The sequence below is a fragment of the Anopheles nili genome, chromosome X (genome assembly GCF_943737925.1).
Source record: "Anopheles nili chromosome X, idAnoNiliSN_F5_01, whole genome shotgun sequence".
Taxonomy (NCBI): domain Eukaryota; kingdom Metazoa; phylum Arthropoda; class Insecta; order Diptera; family Culicidae; genus Anopheles; species Anopheles nili.
Window position 1 is genome coordinate 3874167 of NC_071293.1, and position 18665 is coordinate 3892831.

General features: G+C 52.6%; 4 protein-coding genes across 4 annotated transcripts; all 4 read right to left on the reverse strand.

Moving 5' to 3' along the window:
* Positions 1 to 1294: 1294 nt before the first annotated feature.
* On the reverse strand, positions 1295 to 5829 carry LOC128728798 (protein stoned-B). Its single transcript, XM_053822444.1, has 6 exons — positions 3631 to 5829; positions 3342 to 3570; positions 2461 to 3219; positions 1973 to 2393; positions 1501 to 1893; positions 1295 to 1436 (listed from the first exon to the last, which is right to left on the reverse strand). Exons 1-6 carry the CDS (start codon positions 5827 to 5829, stop codon positions 1295 to 1297), a joined length of 4143 nt encoding a protein of 1380 aa, XP_053678419.1.
* A 31-nt stretch (positions 5830 to 5860) lies between these two features.
* On the reverse strand, positions 5861 to 11442 carry LOC128729128 (protein stoned-A). Its single transcript, XM_053822777.1, has 3 exons — positions 11325 to 11442; positions 7267 to 8414; positions 5861 to 7206 (listed from the first exon to the last, which is right to left on the reverse strand). Exons 2-3 carry the CDS (start codon positions 8384 to 8386, stop codon positions 5861 to 5863), a joined length of 2466 nt encoding a protein of 821 aa, XP_053678752.1. The 5' UTR covers positions 8387 to 8414; positions 11325 to 11442.
* Positions 11443 to 12200: 758 nt separating this feature from the next.
* On the reverse strand, positions 12201 to 13668 carry LOC128728469 (alpha-(1,3)-fucosyltransferase C). Its single transcript, XM_053822095.1, has 2 exons — positions 12926 to 13668; positions 12201 to 12857 (listed from the first exon to the last, which is right to left on the reverse strand). The coding sequence occupies exons 1-2, from the start codon at positions 13666 to 13668 to the stop codon at positions 12419 to 12421; spliced, it is 1182 nt and encodes a 393-aa protein (XP_053678070.1). The 3' UTR covers positions 12201 to 12418.
* A 1597-nt stretch (positions 13669 to 15265) lies between these two features.
* Positions 15266 to 16524, reverse strand: LOC128728496 (glyoxalase domain-containing protein 4). The gene is made up of 3 exons (XM_053822121.1): positions 16311 to 16524; positions 16189 to 16238; positions 15266 to 16122 (listed from the first exon to the last, which is right to left on the reverse strand). Exons 1-3 carry the CDS (start codon positions 16398 to 16400, stop codon positions 15390 to 15392), a joined length of 873 nt encoding a protein of 290 aa, XP_053678096.1. The 5' UTR covers positions 16401 to 16524; the 3' UTR covers positions 15266 to 15389.
* Between the last annotated feature and the right edge of the window lie 2141 nt (positions 16525 to 18665).

Below are 18665 nucleotides of genomic sequence, written 5' to 3' on the forward strand. Positions count from 1 at the left end.
TAGTAGAAAGGGAACTAGGAACAGCGGAGATAAAGGTGTTGCCACGTGGACAACCAAGGAACTAGCAGCGAGACCCGCACAGTTGGCCCGCCAGGGTGAAATGTCTAATGATATGTCTCCGTACGAACCGAAAAACCCATTCCGGATGGACGCAACGAATCGAATACAACATACTTACGAAATGTCAAACGTAACCCGTTAACTGATTGTGTACACATGAGAGCTTGTAACGAAACCGCAGGCCCACAGGAAACCCCTGGAAGTCCTGCACAAGGCCCATCGGTTGTGTTAAATTAAACTATACCCTAAACGACTAGTGTGCGGGACCGTGAAGCCCCTTTTGCGGACAAAACGCGAAGCCTTCGCACGCGCTGACTCAACAAATTGGACCTGCCAGCAACAGGAGCCGGTCTCGTGGAACCCGGAATGGCTGGCGCGGGGCAGTAATACTCGTCGTACTCTTGAATTAATCGATACAATTACCTCATACATTGTACATGTTTTGTTTCGCGTGCGTGTATCGCCGTAATGCTACTCAAGAAGCTAGTAAGCCGCAAACCGAAGACTGTAGACGCTCGTATGTACAGTGAGACGCTCACCGAACGGGGGAGGGCAGAAGACCGAGTGGGGTCACGAATGGGAACCAGCAGGACTCCGACGTCCCAAGCTTAGGGAGCACTGAACAACGATAAATATGGCTCTCTAACGCCCGAAGAGCCAGCGCTCTACCGCTCGTACAACCGGCCTGTTGCCGCTGAACGAGTAATTCCGTTCTACAGCACTGCCTAATATCTTACTCTGCATCACTCCCCGGTCACGCTACGTGGTTTGGTCACGGCTGTATATGCTAAGTGCTTTCGCTACTGCTGCTGCTGCTGCTGACTGCACAAACGTCTCTCTGCCGTCTGCTCAGCCACACGTCTGCTTGTGGTAACGGCTTTGCTTTACCAGCACACTAGAGCCTTCTAGAGTAAGGTGACAAACAGCCAGACCTCAGGCAGACGAGTGTGAGAACGACGAGCAGAACCTAAAACTGCCTGTCTGTTTTATCTATCTTGTATCTGCTTATTGTCAAACTAATATAATTCAATAACAGCTATAAGTATGCATGTATCTATATTGTATGCAAGTGCATGCGTTCGTATGCACATGGGTGTATCATATGTAGTAGCTAGAATCCCCGCGGGGACTAGTGTGAGTATTCTGTAATATTGTAAACCTTCTCTTCTGCAAGCTTTATTCCCGCAGATTAGCTTAAAACGATCACCGGTGTACGGAATGTTGAATGAATCGCTTAGTTCGAATCGGAATCGGAATCGCTCGGTGCGATCGGTGTCGTCGCCATCGGTTGCTCCTCTTGTATTGGCTGCTTCGAAACAGTTGTCGCCGCCAGGTACGGATTCAGCGACTCTCCTGTAGTGTGCTCGATACCAACCCTGCGAGTATAAACCGAAGATCAATTAGACTGAGGCAGGTGGAGAGTTCATTGTGGGAGCTTACCGGTATTCGTGTCGGGCCAGATAGCGGACGTACTTCTCCGGTGGTTCGTCACTTTCTGAATCCTGGACGCTCACCGAGCGCACTGTGGTATGGGAGGCCTGCGTTGCCGGCATCGTGAACTCCACGTACGCGTATGGGGCGAGTTGCTCCGGAATCTGGTCGAAGCTGGTCAACGCCATCCGGCAGACGAGCTGGTGCGTGGTGTACGCGCCCTGACCTTCCTTGGGTAGTCGCGGACATCGCCACACGATCGCACGATGATGGTGTTCATACTTCGCCTGTCCAGATGTTACCTCGATCAGAGACTCTTGCAGCGTGTCGACTGTCCCCAGGATGCGCTCAATGCCCTTGATCTTTCCAGTACGTCGATGAGCTGACTTAACCGAGCCATACCTGAAGTAAAATATATGTAAGCCTGTACCTTTCTAACCAAATCCATTATCCAAATCCATCAAGTCATTCTGATACCTACCGGAAGTGTTTCTCCACACGGAACAGATAGATCCAGCATTCCGGAATCGGGAAGCGAATCGAGACGTCTTCGCACGGTATCTGGCCGAGTTTGCGGGACGCAAAACCAGGCACCAGTACGTCCGCACGCAGCTCCACCTTGTTGCCAGTCACGCACCAGGTCGCCTTCAGCTGCAGTGGTAGCTCACGGTTCTTGGGCGGCCGAATGCGGAATCTCATCAGCTCAACGTAACACGCATCTGGAGGCTTGAATTTGATCGTGCGGCTGCGCTCGTACTCATCCTGCTGCACACAGCTGTGGAACTCGACACCTTCCAACCGGATCCACTCCTCCGTCACCACCGGTATGATATCGTGCCGGCCAACCACCTCCTTCCCCTGACGCCACAGATCGTTAACGCCGAGTTCGATGTCTGGCATACCTGTGAACGAGAATCAACATCGTGAACAGCTGGAAGGGTTGAGATTGGAGCTCACTTCTCCACATACCAGTGAGGAAGGCAAGGAAGAACAACCGGACACGTGCGATCTGTTTCAGCACGTGACCCTCGGCGTCCTGCTCGACGTACAGCTCATCCACCGCCGTCACCTGCACCTCCTCAGTCTTGTACGTAAGTGCTCGATCTCGGTGCACGTTCATCTTGAATAGTGCCTCCTCGATGCACACGGAGAACTGCTTCATGTCCTCGTAGTTCATCGAGCCGAGCTTAAACAGCTGCGAGATCTGAGGCGCATGCTCCACCGGCAGCCCGAGCTTCTTCAGATCGCTGCCAAGCTCCTTCACGCCCTGATAGTCACCCTGGATGGCGTATGCCGCGAATTGGCTCAGTTTGTTCGTCAACCGCTCCGCTTTGGTCACCTGGCCCGGTCGCACGCCAGGACGCTCCTTGTAGAACACGTACTGCAGCTTAATGGTGAAAATCTTCCCGAAGTTATCGTACTGCTGCGCGCCGATTTCCGACACCGAGTAACACCCCTGCAAGGGTAACTCCTGGAACGGTTCCTTGTCGGTGGCCGCATTTAGCAGCTGTAGTACCGGATTGTCACCCTGGAACACCAGCCGAATGAAGATCTTTTTCCAGAACCGCTGACCGGTGATTTTCTTCTTGTTCGGCTGGCGCAGCTGCATTTCCCAGCCGTCCCCGTGGTAGATCACACGCGGGAAGTCCTCCAACGGCTGCGAAACGTCTTCGTCGAACAGAGGTGTTGGAGGTGTCTCCTGCGAGTCGGTGCGCTCGAGTTGGGGCTCTGAAATATTAGATGTATAGTGAAGGTCGCTCCAGAGATCACACGCGACAAAGGAATACTCTTGGCAGCCTTCAATCTACCGAATATACCCCATTCAGAAGTCCTTCTCAGACTATACTTACTATCCGGCATGCTAACAGGAATGGGTTCTCCTTCTTCGCTGCGATCGAACGGATTGACACGCGGAGACGAGTCACCGGAGTAGATGGAAGCTGTCTGCGGGCTCTTTGGAGGTGGTGCCAACGCCAACGCCGAGTAATTCGTCTCCACACCCTCCTTCGGCCGGATGACCACGTTGAACTCTCTGCCCTCGTCGGAATCACGCGAGTGTGACCTTCCGAAGGGTGTTCCCTGAAATGTAGCCGTCGTTAGTAGTGACTGCAAGCAAGAAAAAGGACTCTACAAGCTTACCTCCGGTGCCGGTGGAGCCTGCATGCTCAAGAAAGGATCGTCAAAGCCATCGTCGTTGCCGAATCCATCACCTCTCGCGTCATCGAACCCACCTCCACCAGTCGCAGGTGCACCTGTTCCCCAGGCATCACCACCGAACGCATCAATCTCACCAACAGCACCTCCAACGCCTAGTTCGCTGTCGTCTAGGAAGATGTTCTCCGATCGACCAGTTCCTCCCGTCAGACCCATTCCACCGACACCTGTACCGGCTCCAGTGCTGTTCTGTTTGCCCTCAAACTTGGCAGCAAACGAGTCGAACGCGTCAGGTTCCCGCTGGTCCATCGTGTTGTTGTTCGCTAGGTTGGTCGCCCCAAACAACTCATTCGCGTACTCCAAACCACCAACTGCGGGTGCTACTGCCGCGACCGGTTCGTCGTCTTCAACCATTGCGAAGGGGTTCACCGTGGTGCCATTAGTGCCCCCTATCAGCTGGTCTTGCACTGGTTCACCGTAGTACTGCGCCGTAACACCCGTCGGCTCCTCGAACAGACCCGTTTGCTGCTGAGGCTGCATATCCAGATGGTTGAAGTCGGAATCCGCATCGAGCGGCATCGACGCCACACCTGTGCCATCCTCCAGGGTCGTGTCCATTTCCATCTCCATCCCACCAAGGGTAGGTCGGTCGAGAGTTGGCAGATTCACAATACTACCCGAGACAGAGCTGGGAATATTGCCAGAGGTGATGTTCGAACCAGTCGGACTATACTCTGACGACACCTCCGAGCGCATTGCATCACTCGGATCTGATGCGGGTGCCATCTCAAGCACGATCTCAGGAGAAGGCTCCATATAGCTTTCGGTCGGCACTGGGAGGTCCTCGGATAGGGGCTCTTCCATCGGGACCTCCTCAACGGCAGGCTCCTCCACCAGCTCCAGAGGAACACGCTGAACCACCGGTGGTGGTGGCTTTGGTGGAGGAGCTGAAACAACTGCCGCGCTTGGAGCTGGTACAGTTGCAATAGGCTGCACAACCGTGGCCAGGTTCTCGGCCAGGTTCGGTACAAACGCTGCCTCTGACCCGGCACCACCAGTTGCCGCCGGCATCCCGCCAAGCAGGTCATCCAAGTCGTCGCTCAGAAGGTCCGGCTTCGAGGGACGCGGTGCCATAGCGGCCGTCGAGGGTTGAGCTGGCTGCGAGAACAACGACAGGATGTCCTCCTTTGTCTTCGGAGCAGGCGGTTTCGGTGGCGCCGCCGGTTTCGGTGTTGGACCTGTTCCGAACAGATCGAACAGGTCCGCTTCTTGCGTGGTCGTCGCCATACCCGTCACTGGAGGTGGTGGATTGACTGGCGAAGATGCCAGCGAACTCCTTGGAGGTGCAGGTCTCGGTGGTGGAGGCCGTGGACGCGGTGGCTTCTGCACTGGCGTGACAGATCCCGGACCTACTCCTGCCTCATCCGCGAATGGGTTGTCACTGGCAGCAACCGAGCCTGGTTCAACGGCACCGCTCGACATCAGATCTCCAAAATCACCAGGTGTTGGGCTAGGTGAATGAAGATCCCGCATCGATACCGGACTGGGCGTGCGCGTGACCGGGATCTTCTGCAGAAGGTTCGTGCTGGTTTGGTCCAGCTGATCGGCAATCGAGCTAATCAACTGCTGAGTAGCGTGCGAGGGCGGGATCGGACGTGGCGGGATCGGTTTATGCGGTCTCGCTCCGCCTCCCCGGGATTGGAGTTCGTCTTCACTTGAGTACAGCCCACCAGCACCATCAGGATCCATCAGAGCGGCGGTCGTGTTGGCGCCCAAGTGCAAGTGCGTGGGCTTCGGAATGATCAGATCGTCCTCCTCGTTGATCGTGGTATGGAAGAAGTTGGCGTTAGCTCCATTATCCGGTGCCATGGAGGCCGCCATCGTCAACTCCGGACCAGGTGCCGTCGATGTTAGCACGTGATCAGTCGCCATGAACAGCTGCGCGCCAGTTGTAACGACGACAGGGTCTCCACCTCCGAACAGGTCCATGCCAGTTGTGGCAGGCATCGGGACATCCTCGTCAGCTCCACCACCTCCAAAATCCGCGAACGGGTTACTGCCACCTTGCGCCAAGAAGGGATTGTCCGACTCATCGGCAGCAGAGCCGTCATCGCCAAACAGAAACGGGTTCGGAGTCGCGTTACCCGCCAACGGCTCATCATCCATTAGGAAGGGGTTCGCCATCGTGACGTACCGCTGTTGTCTCTGTATTCTTCTACTGGTCTATGAGCTCGCTTTCGAGCAACTTAATCTCGGTTCGGCCTGGGCCCAGACTGGGTACGAACGATGTATCGAACGGATCGATCTCTTCGGGCTCTCCACCAACTCCGGCACCGATATCAAGCGATCCGCAGCTAGCTTGAGGCGTTAACACCTTTACGAACACCGAGCTTGGCTCCTGCGCAACGTCCGATAGAATATCTGACACAGCGTTAGCGTCTCGTACAGGTGGCGGAATGAGCTCGTCCTCGAGCAACTTCAGCTCGGCTCGTCCTGGTTGCAAATTAACCGCGATGGACGTATCAAAGGGGTCAGCCTCGATTGGCTCACCACCACGTGCCGGTGTCAAGACCTTTTGCAGGTGTTCCTCTTCTCCGCTCACGCCTAGCAAATCCGACCGGACCGAGTGAACTTCTAACGCCGGTGAACTGGCTCGTGGGTCGAACTCAGGATCCGAGAGGCTGTGGTGCAGCGATGCGTTGTTGAGCTCCTGCTCGAGCAGGTTCAGCTCAAGTTGTGTCGGTGCCACAGACGGTACAAATGAGGTGTCGAACGGATCAGCTTCAACGTCCGGCAGGGATGGCTCACGGTTATAGTACGGCGTTAACGGCTTCTTCGTCAGCGACTGCTCTCCGTCGAGTTTCAGCAAGTCCGGTGTTGGTACGGCAAACACCACCGACTTGCTTCGGTTCGCGTTTCCACCAAGAGCGCCTCCGTTAGCGATGTGCAAGCTTAGCGAAGATTTGCGTTGTGCTAACGACTGGAAGTCCTCCTCAGTGCGCTGATCTTCGTGTGACGTTGCCTGATCGTCACCGTCAGCTCGTGGATCGAAGTCGGGATCACTGAGCGAGTGGCTTAGACCCGCCTGGTCGGTGAGAAGTTCCTCCTCTAGGAACTTTAGCTCGGTCTTCCCCGGTGCAACGATGAACTCGACGTCCGAGGTGTCGAACGGATCACCGGACGTTACCAACTCGGATACACCTGCAGTACACTCAAGGGGTGCGTGTGCGATGCCTGCTAGATCCGAGCTGCTACCAGATAGCAGGTCTTTCGTAAGCGTGCCAGTACCAGAAGTTACCTGCAATGACCCCGGCTGGTCTGCGGAGAACAAGTCAGGTGTGATTGCCCGCTCAACACGCTCAGCAGCTCGTGGATCAAAGTCAAAGTCGTCGTCGGAAGCGTCACCGGCTCGAGGATCAAACTCGTCGTCCTCGACCGCGGTGGCGGGGAGAATACGTTCAACAAAACCGGTGTCGAATGGGTCGTCTACTGGTGCGTCTTCGAACTCGTCTAAATTAACCACTAGTAAACCACCTGCTGAAGGAGACTTTGCTCGGGAACCTAAAAGCGAGTGAAATCAAACATCACAAACTACATTGCAGTAGAAGAACCGCTACTCACCTTCTGCTTCTCCAGTCAGAAGCTCAAAGTCGTCCCCTGCAAGGGCTGGAGTGCGATTCTTGAGATCGTCAAACTCGTCTAGATCTAGCTCCTGGACGACCGCAGACTCTGCCTCGCCAGCCGGAGCTTGTGCCTTACGGTTATCTTCTTCTTCCTGATGCTGTTTCTGGAGACTCAGATGGAGTGATACGCTGAGATCGATCGGAACATCTGTCGGAAGATCGGCGGAGTCATCTAGCAAGCTGAAGGCTTGCGGCTCTTCGACAACTGCTTGCTCGTCTTGCTCAGGAACCGCAGGTTCGCCGTCACCCCGACCTTGCTGGCGTTGATCACCTTCGTCAAAGCTCTCAAGCAGCAAATTCTGGATTCCACGCCGCTGTCGATTGCCCTTAGTTGAGCCAGTACCGACACTTTCAACTCGCCCAGTGAGAACCTCGACAGCTGAGCCGATACTCACGAGCTTCTTGCCACGCTTCGATACCTCCGGTCCTTTTATAACCTTCTCCGCGTAGGAGGTGTCGAACGGGTCTTCGCCTTCGAACGACTCAAGAACAGGTGACTCTGGTACGTACGCGATCGGTAACTCTCCACTTGCTATCGCATCGATATAGCCAGTGTCGAAGATGTCCTCTTCCGCTTCCGAATTGGGCTCGGATTCCGAAAGCTCTACGACTGCGTTGATGAGCTCCTCGGCCGCCCGTTGCTCCTCCTCAACCTTCGCAGCCTCAGCTGCCCTTTCGCGCTCCTCCTGCTCGCGCCGTTCACGCTCTTCACGCTCCTTGGCCTCCTGCTCAACACGCGTCGGTACCTTCTGAAAGAAGGATGTACTCTTGATGCGGTCTAGGTCACCCTGGGTCTTCTTGAGCACCGAGTCAACGCCACTGGTGAGCGCTGCGAACTTCGACCATTCCTCGTCGGTTTCGGGCTTGTCCGGCTTCTCAGGTTTTTCGCTACCGCCCGGCTGGTCCTCGCTGTCCGATGGTGCCGCCGAGTTGAGCGCCGACTGGTTCTGGTGCTCCCGGCGGTACTGCTCGAGCTCCTCCTCGGTAAAGAGTTCCTGATCTTTCTTGGACTTTTTGCCTTTCTTTTTCTTCTTCAGTCCTTTGGGTAGCTTAAGCATTATCTAAACTACCGAGACATCGAAGCGTCTGCAGAGGGTTAGAAAAGACGGAAAGCAGGAGTGTCAAATACAAGGTTTTCCACCATCGGTCACGGGCGAATTCCCACACCCATCCCGGTTCCGGTGTGTTTCCACGGCAAAAATTGATTCCAACACCAAAATGGTGGCTTACGTTCGCAACCCACTGGGTCCGTTACATAATCCATCGAAAACCTGGCACAGGTCCATGGGAATGCCGAGTTCAAGGTCACCGGAAAACGATTCGGCGTTCTCAAACGCGAACTACTTCCGGCGTTTTTACCCCGAGTGGTACGATTTTTAACCCTTACAGGAAGACACCTTACAAACCGGAACCAACCCGTTCCATCTCTCCGTGGTCAGATGGGAGTCATCTGACACCGTTCGAGCGGTGATTCACTGATTTATCCTTCCATTCGGAGACCACTACGTATCGTGTAAATACACTTCCGGTTTCACCAGCAGCGAAGGACGAAGGCTCCAGCGAGCAGGAAGGAAATATCGTTTACACAAACCCAATAAAAGGACCACCGCTGACGGTGAAGGGTGACGACTAAGCAATTCTGAAAGAGCGCAGAAAAACCCACTACCACCATCGCAGCTGCCGTCGCATACGAACGACCCCAGAGGGTTGATTCTGACGCGAAGGGAAAAAGGGCCGTCGAAAAAAAAAACAAGCCATCGCGTATCGCGATGAGAGGAGAAGAAAGTACGCGTGCGTGCACGTTGTTTGTCTACCGACCAAACTAGCACCTGTGTGTGGCTGTGTGCGGTTGTGTGCGTAAGGGAGAGTGTGCAATTTTAGCTGATTGAATTCAACACGGGCACAATGATTCGAACCAGCTCCTGCGAGAGGATAGGGCAAACGCTTCATCCTCCTTGGCTCCCTAATGTACGTGATGCAACTTTCCAGAACATTTCCATCTCGACCCAGGGTAATGCAATATCCTGTATTTGATGCAGGCTGCATGTACCAACACCGGAGTAGAACAACACTACGTGAATAGTCTGCTGCGCTACGTACAGAGCTACGTACTAATGACATCACCCAAGCGTTTTCTGAACAGCACACTTCGACCTTTTCTTCCGCAAAGCGGAATCTTCTCAAGAACCTGAAGCGCTCCCTCGTATCCTGGAAAAGTCTGGACGCTCAATTATCCACCGTAATTGGTAGTCTCCGGTAGAGGCATATACCGATGGAAAAGCCAGCCAACGATGCGGCAAAGGTTGATTGGTCGAAGAGAGAATTGATCGGCTCCTACCCATCGTGGGTCACTTACCATAGCCGTGGCTCAAGATACTGGATGCTCGAAGCGAACGTGACCGCACGCATCGGTACATCTTCACAAACCGACACGGCGTCGTCCTGCTCCAGTACTTCCCAACCACTCGACATTATTCGCGCAACCGCCCCACGGTCCTGTTCGGGGTTCGATCTCTCTTTCCACCCTACATCGCGTACATGTACATCGTCCCTGACGTCGGTTTAAATGGCCTTTTTTTTGCTTCTTCTTTTACACTGATCCCTTCAAGAACCGCTTGCCCATCTTCAAGCCTGCTTGACGTCGCAAAAATCATCCCACTATCGTCCTTGCAATCGGTTCGCTCAGTGCAATCGAAGGAGCACCCCAAGCACCCGAAGACCAAGCCGCTAGCGGATTATTGATTTTTACCGAGAAATTTGACACATTTTCCTCCAGCCTGCGGCATAGTCCTCCCACGCGCGTCGCCCTCGGAAAATGGATGCAGAAAGTCGGAGCTTTCGCTTAAACAAAGCAGCGCTAATTAAGCTCGCTATTTTATGACAATCGGTGTTCTGTTCACGGTATCTAAATTGGACACCAAAAAGCATCGCTTGTCGATTCCACTTTCTAGCAACTTCTAGACGTTCTGAACAACAGAACATTCTCCAATCTCAGAATTTTCTAAAATTTTGCCAATCATCCGCTCTAAGATTCGACGCATATTTGCAACAAAAAATTAATACCACAAAAACACACACACATTCACTCCCGTATACACACGTACATCCTTCTGACTTCGCTGGAGCTCCCTGCTGACACCCACTATCCTTAGGTTAGTTTTTTTTTGCTTTGCTGAGCTTCAAGATACAAAGATTCCTACTTACGTCTCCTCTTGAGCGGTAGAGCATAGGAACGCCTTTGTCGCGAGGTGTTGACTGAAGGAGTGCGCCGCTTAGCGTTGTACGTGACGGAATCCTTTACCGATTCTTCACTGCAACATTCGCGTTTAGTTCGGCCGAAAAAAAAACGAACAACCTACCACTACCGCTTGGTCGCTCAGAGAAAAAGAAAGGAATCGTATCCTCGCACACTGCACCCCGTAAACGTACACGGAGAAGAAATCAGCTCAGTCTCAAAATGCTCAGGTTCTTAATTTGGGAACGAGGTCCTTCGAGGATAGCTACGTCTCGGTTTGACTGCTGGTCTTCAGCAAAAAGAACACTTCAGCCGCTGGTTGACTGGCGGCTTTGTAAAACAGACGACTTCCGTACTGTAACGCACGCCCTGTGCTCAGTGACGGCAAAGAACTTCCTGCCTCTATCTGCTCGTTCTGAACGACCCCGTAGGTGGCGCACGGACACTCAATGTCCCATCATTTCCCAACACGGAGTCACTCATGTATGCGTGTGCGCACGCGACCACCCGTCTGCAGGTGTTCGAGGTTTGTGTGGGTATGTACGTGTGCTGCGTTCGGTAGTTGGGGTGGAGAGGATGGGGGACGGAGGGCGAGTTTTCCTGCGCCCAACGCGCACAAGGGTGGATTGAAGATAGTTTGACAATTCGCTGCAGCCCGTCCGTTGGTGTGACTACTGATCGGATGCGTTAGAGTTGAAGCAGGCACAACAGGCCTCCTCTTCCATTGGCCCACTGCCACCCAATACCACTAAACCCCTCACCCCGTTGGCTGACGTGCGTGTGTGGGTGCGCGTATCTCGATGCCCTCCAGAGCCTCCTGTGAGCCTGAGCCAGATCGGGAATCACCTTCACGGTACTAGAAAAACACGCAAACGGGAAGCCTTTCGGGCAAGAACTGACCGATGGCAGGATCTCGGCACGCTCGTCCGTACAGCTGCGAACATCGGGACGGGAAAACCGGCGCACGCGCAGAACAGCAAGCGTTCACTCTCGCGACGTTCTGATGACGTCGGAGCGGTGAAAATTCGTTCTGCTTCATGGTTGAGACGTTCCAAACATCACCTTCGGGGAGCAGCCAGTGCCACGCGAGTACCACAATCTCCACCAGCGCGCTGTCATGCGTACAGACGCGCCGGGCACTCGCTGTCAAAAAACGGCAGCTCCTGAGCACTGACGGAAAACAACATCTTCCCGTCAGGAGCACCCGGTGGCCGATCGATTCGAGCACCGACTGGAAGCGGCTGCGCACTAGACCGGGACTCTTCCAGACATCCAATTCCAGCGTCTGGCTTCTCGCGGGCCATTCCAGCGGGCAGAGGCCACCATCCAGCAGAGCGGCCAGATTGCATAACATGCAATTTTTCCGACGAACGAACGCGCCTGCCCACGCCGACAGTGAAGCGCACGGACGCGAAAACATTACATAAAGTACCTGTAGCCAGCACGCAGCTGACCTCGTTTGGTGGTGCGAGATTCTGAGATGCACCCGTACCAGGGTGACAGATGACAGGCGCTTCCAGGCTCGAACGGAACCACTATTTGGCCTATCGATTTTGTGGTAACAAGCAGTCGAGGCGGGTTTTTGCGCGCCGATGTTTTTTTATTCACATACCACTGGGCTAATCTCTTGTCTCACTGAATGCGGCGCTCGCTTTTTAACTCTAAAACATACGTCTCCTGCTTTGGAAAAGTATTTCCTCGCGTTTATCATGGGGTAAGAATAGTAGATGATCAGCTTAATGTATACACAGAGTCCTTACACATAGTTGCAATAAGTACGTTGGGTACAACACACCTCATTTAAGCGTGTTTGGATCACATACGCTTTGCGCTCACTGCGGTTGATTGATTTATGTCAGAATGCAATCTTTGGCTTTGCGGTGCATGCATCGGCGTACCACCAGGTCTTGACGTCCCGGTAGTACTGCACCTTTTCCTGTGCGCCCACGCTATGCAGCTTCACGCACAGGTCGCAAAATGAGCTTGTATCCTCAAGCGCGTAATGCTCCTTCCACCAGAAGTACCGCACGTACTCCGACGGGTTGTCGACGAGATATCGCAGATGCTCCACCAGTGCATCCACTGTTTCATAGTCCTGTACGTCGATGTACGAGCCAGGTGGCATGAAGCGGTTGTAATCAGCTCCACCGTACACAACAGGCACAATGTCATGCTCAAGCGCGTTGTACAGCTTCTCGGTAACGTAATCGACACACAGCGAGTTCTCGAACGATAGGTAGAACCAGTACACCGTGTCCAGCATCTGATCACACTCAGGTTTGCCCCGAGGGCATCTGCAACAGAACGGTGCGTTAGTGTTGATTGACAGCTAACCTACAGCTATAGGACACTAAGGACGTACGTCAGAGGCCCACAGGAACCGTAAACGTCTACTTCCAAACGGGCGGACTGCATCTTCTGCACCAATCGATCTCGTTCCGATAAAGCCCCACAGTGTGACACAAACTGGGCGGCCATTCGGCGCTTCTGGGAGACGATGGCCTCCAATGTCGCGTTGGTGTAGTTATCGAACCCATTCCGCCAGGCTGGACGGAATGCCGGTGCGATCACCTCACCACTCTCCAGCTCGACGATGTTCTTGTAGTTAAACAGCACGTCCGAATCGAGCCGATACGTCATCGTCCAGTTGAAGTAGTTCGCCTCCAGTTCGAGCTTGTGCTTCGTGTGAGCCGGCGATTCCATCACGGCAGCTACGTACACCTGCTGAGGTCTTCGAACGTCCGGTAAAGGCCGATCCCAGGATGACGCCACGTGGAACACAAGTGCGTCATAGTCAGCCACAGACGGCAGCAGATTGTGGTAGCTCGTCAGCACACATTTCGTCTCTGGACAGTACTTCATACGGAAGTAGTCCGGCCCGAGTGTTTCCGCCATCAAACCCCACTGACTTTGCTCGAAGAAGCTGGTGTACAGCAGCACGTACAGAATTCGCCCGGTATCCTTCGCCGATCGTTCGCGGTTGAAGTCAGCCAGTACGCTGTAACTGTTGATGCTTGCCTTCATGCATCGTTCGTACACGATGAGCTTCAGGAACAGATAGATGCCCACCAGGGCGCACGCAAACCCGATGTATTTGATGCGCATCGCGCAAGCGTCTTAACATCCGAGGAGTTCGAGCATGCGCTCTTACCACGCTCTACGCTCGCTAGCGATCAACTGCAACCAGATGGCTTTGGGTTGATCTGCTGGCTTTCTTTCTTTCTTTCTAGGAAGAACGAACGCACTCACCACTTCACTGGCAAACGTCACGCAACGATTGTCATTAGGGTGTGAAGTGATGGAGTTTCGAACCCAACGCGGGTCTGCTTCACATCGAAGCGTGCTCCGATATCAGCCGGGTTCCATATCTACGATCCTCTCCAATCGGTTTCCGTCACCAAAACGCGATTGAACTGTCAGCGTGAAAGAGGAAGAAACTCGCCCCGTTGATAAGGTGGTGCCTTATTTAACAATCCGTGCGGGCTCGGCTAACAATGAAGGGTGTTTGTTTACACTATGATAAGCCGCGCGGTTGGATTACTCAGCCCTTCGGAGCGAGCAATACCAAAAAGGGTGCAGGCTATCCATTTTTTGTATTTCTTTCGTGGTGTTTCTTTCCTCTGTTTGCTGAAGCCCGACAACGCCCAAACCGGTAGAAAAGCGAACCGATGCTCGGTGGGTTTATTTGTTCCTTTTTCAGGCTAGCAAGAGCAAGAATCGCCACATCCGGTCGTGCCCGTCGAACCATCGGAATCGGCCGAACCGGTGGCAACGGCTGAGCAGCAGCACGAACCTTTCTGCTCGCCTTCTATCACATCCCGTCCAGTGGCGCCCCCTTGTGGCCGGTTGCTTGAACTAGTGTTGCAAGTGCAAGTGCAGCCGGAATCGCATGGCCTGCAGCCGCAACTGCGCTTGCTCATCATGCGCAAACATGGACAGTCTGAGAGAGAGAGAATGAGAGAGAAAAAAGTCCCAAGTGAGCGAGAGTCAAGCTCAAGATTGGTGTCACCAGCAGGAACGAACCTTTGCCACACGTGCGACACGGCATGGCGGGAAGAGTTCTGAAGGAAGTGACGAATGAAATCGGTTGATCGTACAGAAGAAGGGTTGATCGAGGGCGACACGTGTCGTTGAGTGTTTGCTGGGGCACTTATGAGAAGTTTTTCGATCAGGTTCACCACGCAGGAACAACGTGCAATCTATTACGTCGGAAAATACAGTCCGTCAGACAAACGCTTTCAACTCACAAAATGGTTCGAAATGCGAATCCAGTTGCACTCAAACCTTCCGCCCCACACACAGGTTAGGTAATCTTACGCGAAAGAACCGAAGCAGCAACCGCACGGATGCACCACCGATCAGACAGTGGCCTAATCGATCGAGCGTGCGACAAAAAAGGCCGAGATCGAGCGGAAAGTAGAACTAGCGCAGCTAAAAATGCACGCCGTCTGCCGCGATGCACGCAAGCCGATGCACATGCACCAGTTCGATCGGCGGCTGACCTTCTCCGCGAGCCACCTAATGGCGGCTAATGTCGCGGTGGAAATGATAATAGCCGCACATTCCCCGACGCAGCTTAATTACAGAGGTGAGGGAGAGTACCGAACGCTTTTTCCCTCCCCAACGCACTGGCGTTTTTCCCTCCCCAACGCAGACAAACACAGGCTATAGTAATCGTTAACAATTCGTTTATTTCCCACTCTAATGATACAGTATCCCGCAACCATTTTGCCTCTTTCTAAGGGGCGTAACAAACCAATTATGTGATTTTTAAGCTAGCAGAGCATTTAGTAAGGTTAAGAAGGCACCAGAGGCATCACGCTGGATCACTTTTCCTGGAATGGATCCTTCGCGATGTACTTATCCAAGGCAGCGTTGCTTTCCGGGTCGAGAGCAGACAGCTCCGAGAAGCCTTCCTCATCGACGAAGCAAATCTCGTGACCATCCGGATCGGCCAGAATGATCACGCGAACTGTCGCCTTCCCTGGGGTATCGAGCGAGATGAGCGGTGTCAATACGGTTCCACCGGCCGCCCGGACAAGCTCGTCAATTCGCGGTTGTTCCGCGTGCGGGACAGCAAACGCAATCCGACCGTATGCCTTGGCCCGATCCAACGCTTTACCGGCTGCAAGTTGGCGCAACTCCAACACGAACTTTCCCTGGTCGTACGAAAGCTGCAGGGCATCCGTCGATGCACCCGCAACCGGAGCCATTGTGAGCGTATCCGCCCAGTAACGGCGCGATCGCTCGAGATCAGTTACGTGTAGGCCAACGCGCTGTACTGGATCGGCACCGGGTTGGACCGATTCAGGGAGAACGAACACCCGGTACCCGTCCGGGGACACGAGAGTCGCGTGCTGACCGGATGCGCCCTCCTCGACCGGATAACCGTGGGTTCGTGCTCGCTCGACAATCTCCGTAGATCGGATCGTGATGCCAGCGAAGTCATTGCCGAGCGCGTACTCCTTCACGCCGTAGTTGTACGTCAGCTCGATCACGAAGTGGGAAGCTTCCGGACCGTAACCGATCATTGTTTTGCTCCAGCGGTTGTCATAGGGTCTGATGAAATTTAATAAAGAAATGTCAATCGATTCGTTGCGTGAAACTCTCGGTAAAGGCTCTTACCCGTTGCAGGCGGCATCACAGCCTTGTGTGAATTCCTCGTGACGCAGGACCTACGACAATGGAAAAAAGGGAACCGATTATGTGTCTGGAAACTAACGTACACCTAACCTCGAGCCACTCACCTTCATGCCCAATATCTCCCGGAAGAAGTGGATGTTCTTCGCACGGTTTCCGATCTTGAAGACATAATGCAGGGCGCGGGCGGATATCATCTTGCGAGTACACTCGGAACAGCGACTAGAGATTGCGGTGAGATTGCGCTGGTTCTTAAATAGTAGCTGCGCTCGTAGATGGACGGAATGGCCGAATTGAATGTTCCCGGTGCAACGGCTGTTTAAGTTATGATAGCGTTGCGACGACTCTCGTGGAATGTTTGCTTACCGAACAATGTGGAGGGTAGTTGCTTTACTTGCAGGTGACGCAGAGGCTTCTGTGGGAAAAGGTTAATGTAGTGGGCACTCAGATTCGTGGAAAATAGCTACCGCCGTAGCCGGGAGGAGTTGTATGAGTTTACGTACCAACGTGACAGTTCGTAGCTACCTCGGTTAAAGCTGCAATATTTCGGCTTGAATTTATCTTTCCACAACGAGCGGCCGGTTTAGTTTCATATAATTAAAATAATTATGAAGATTCAAATTAATATCTAACCGAGTATTCGTTAATGCAACAGATTTACAACAGCCGAAATCGTTAAATGTCATAATATTTGCGTCACTGAATCACTGTGCGTTTTCTTCTGGACATAATTGTACAAAATAAATTTGTTCATAAATTACGATACAGAAAACCATGAAAAGTACAGTCAGCTTTGAAATAAACCTTCGTTTACGGAATAAGAGATTTTTAAGAACAGTTACAATAAATCTAAAATGGAAAAATCACGCCATTTTCATAGATATTTCCAACAGTGTGATGAAGTATCTCAATCAACGAGCATAAACCAAAACATATTACCATGAAAGTTGCATGTAACGCTTACAAGTACGCTTGCACGCAATTGATTACTATAGGTCAACAATTACATGATTTTAAAATATAATTTTCCTCTTAGTATTAATCTATTCTTAATAAGACAATTATCATGATATGTTGAATATTAAGCTTACCATATTTCTTCTTTTATGCTTGTAACCAACATACAAATGAATGTAAAAAATCTTTTACTTGACTCGCACGCAATTTTATGTAAAAACGATTCATTATTTGGTGTTTTCTCATGATTTCCGTTTTATTTATCTTCTATTTATTTTTATTTGTTTTCCCTCTTTATTCATATTAAAATACCCCATAGTTGCCCCATAATAAAAGAAAACATAATCGTTTTAGGTTTGTGTTGTATGCAAGTAGCTTACATGAACATTGTTTGAATTTTACACACCTCAGTCAGACCATAATTCCTGCTATTTAATGTTTTCCATCCGCATTTCCGAAACCATCATCCGAAAGCCCGACGTGCTAACGATATCAAAAAACCCACCAGGCTGGTGTTTCGTGAACCGTTAATGCAATTCGGCATCCTGCACGCCGATTCGGGGGTTATTCGCTTATGCGCAATGTGTCGCCCTATCGCACATTCTCAGTTCCGGCACCGTCGAAGCCACCCTACGGGCTCCGGGTTTTTCAGTTTCCCACCATCCCTTAGCTCAGCGACACAATGCCGCGGTCAGCATGGACGCTGCAGTCCGTAGGGTGAGCGAAAAACTCCCGGAAAAGCCCTCTACTCGCTTGCACCTAAGGTTTCGCCAAACCCTTGACATTGGTGCCGTCCTTTCGGCCTGGTCGTGATTTAGTGTTGGTGACGGCTGGAGAGCAGCCCTGCGAGAGGAACGAATCTCTGAGCCACGAGCAAAAGGAAGTGAGTGACCTAATAAAAGCCCTTCGACTGCCCGCATCCTTTTCCTTTCCATTTCCCATTTCCACCTCCCAGTTAGCATTACTCAACCGGGTGGTTGAGTTTAACAATTCGCGCACAACTGCTCATTGCGTGCTGTTTAAAAATATCCTTCCGAACGGAAAGCGCGTGTCCTTCCCGAAGGAAGGCGAATGTCTCGGTCAGGCTTCCTCTCCGATGGAAGCCATGCATGCCCGCACACGTGCTCCGGAAGGATACCCGACAAAGTTGCTCAGTAACGGTAACGGAAAGAAGAGAAAAAAAACCGTGACACGCTGAAGCTCCCTCGTGCCGTCTCGCTCGCGCGGTGAATCCTTTTTTTGTCCTCCCTGTTTTTTTTTCTCGCCGTAGGGTGTAACACCGGCCTCGAAGGGCGCAGAGGAGAGAGAAAAGAAAACTGAACAGTGCGATATTATAACATCGCCCTAGCTACGGCTCGTGACGCAAACAGAGAAACGAACCGGCGAAGCGAGAGCGGAAAGCGTGCGAACGCATGTGTGTGTGTGTGTGTGTGCGAGGGTGTGCGTGCGAGAGAGAAAACTAATTGAAAATAGTACATGGAAAACTGAGAGCCAGGAGCGGAGCG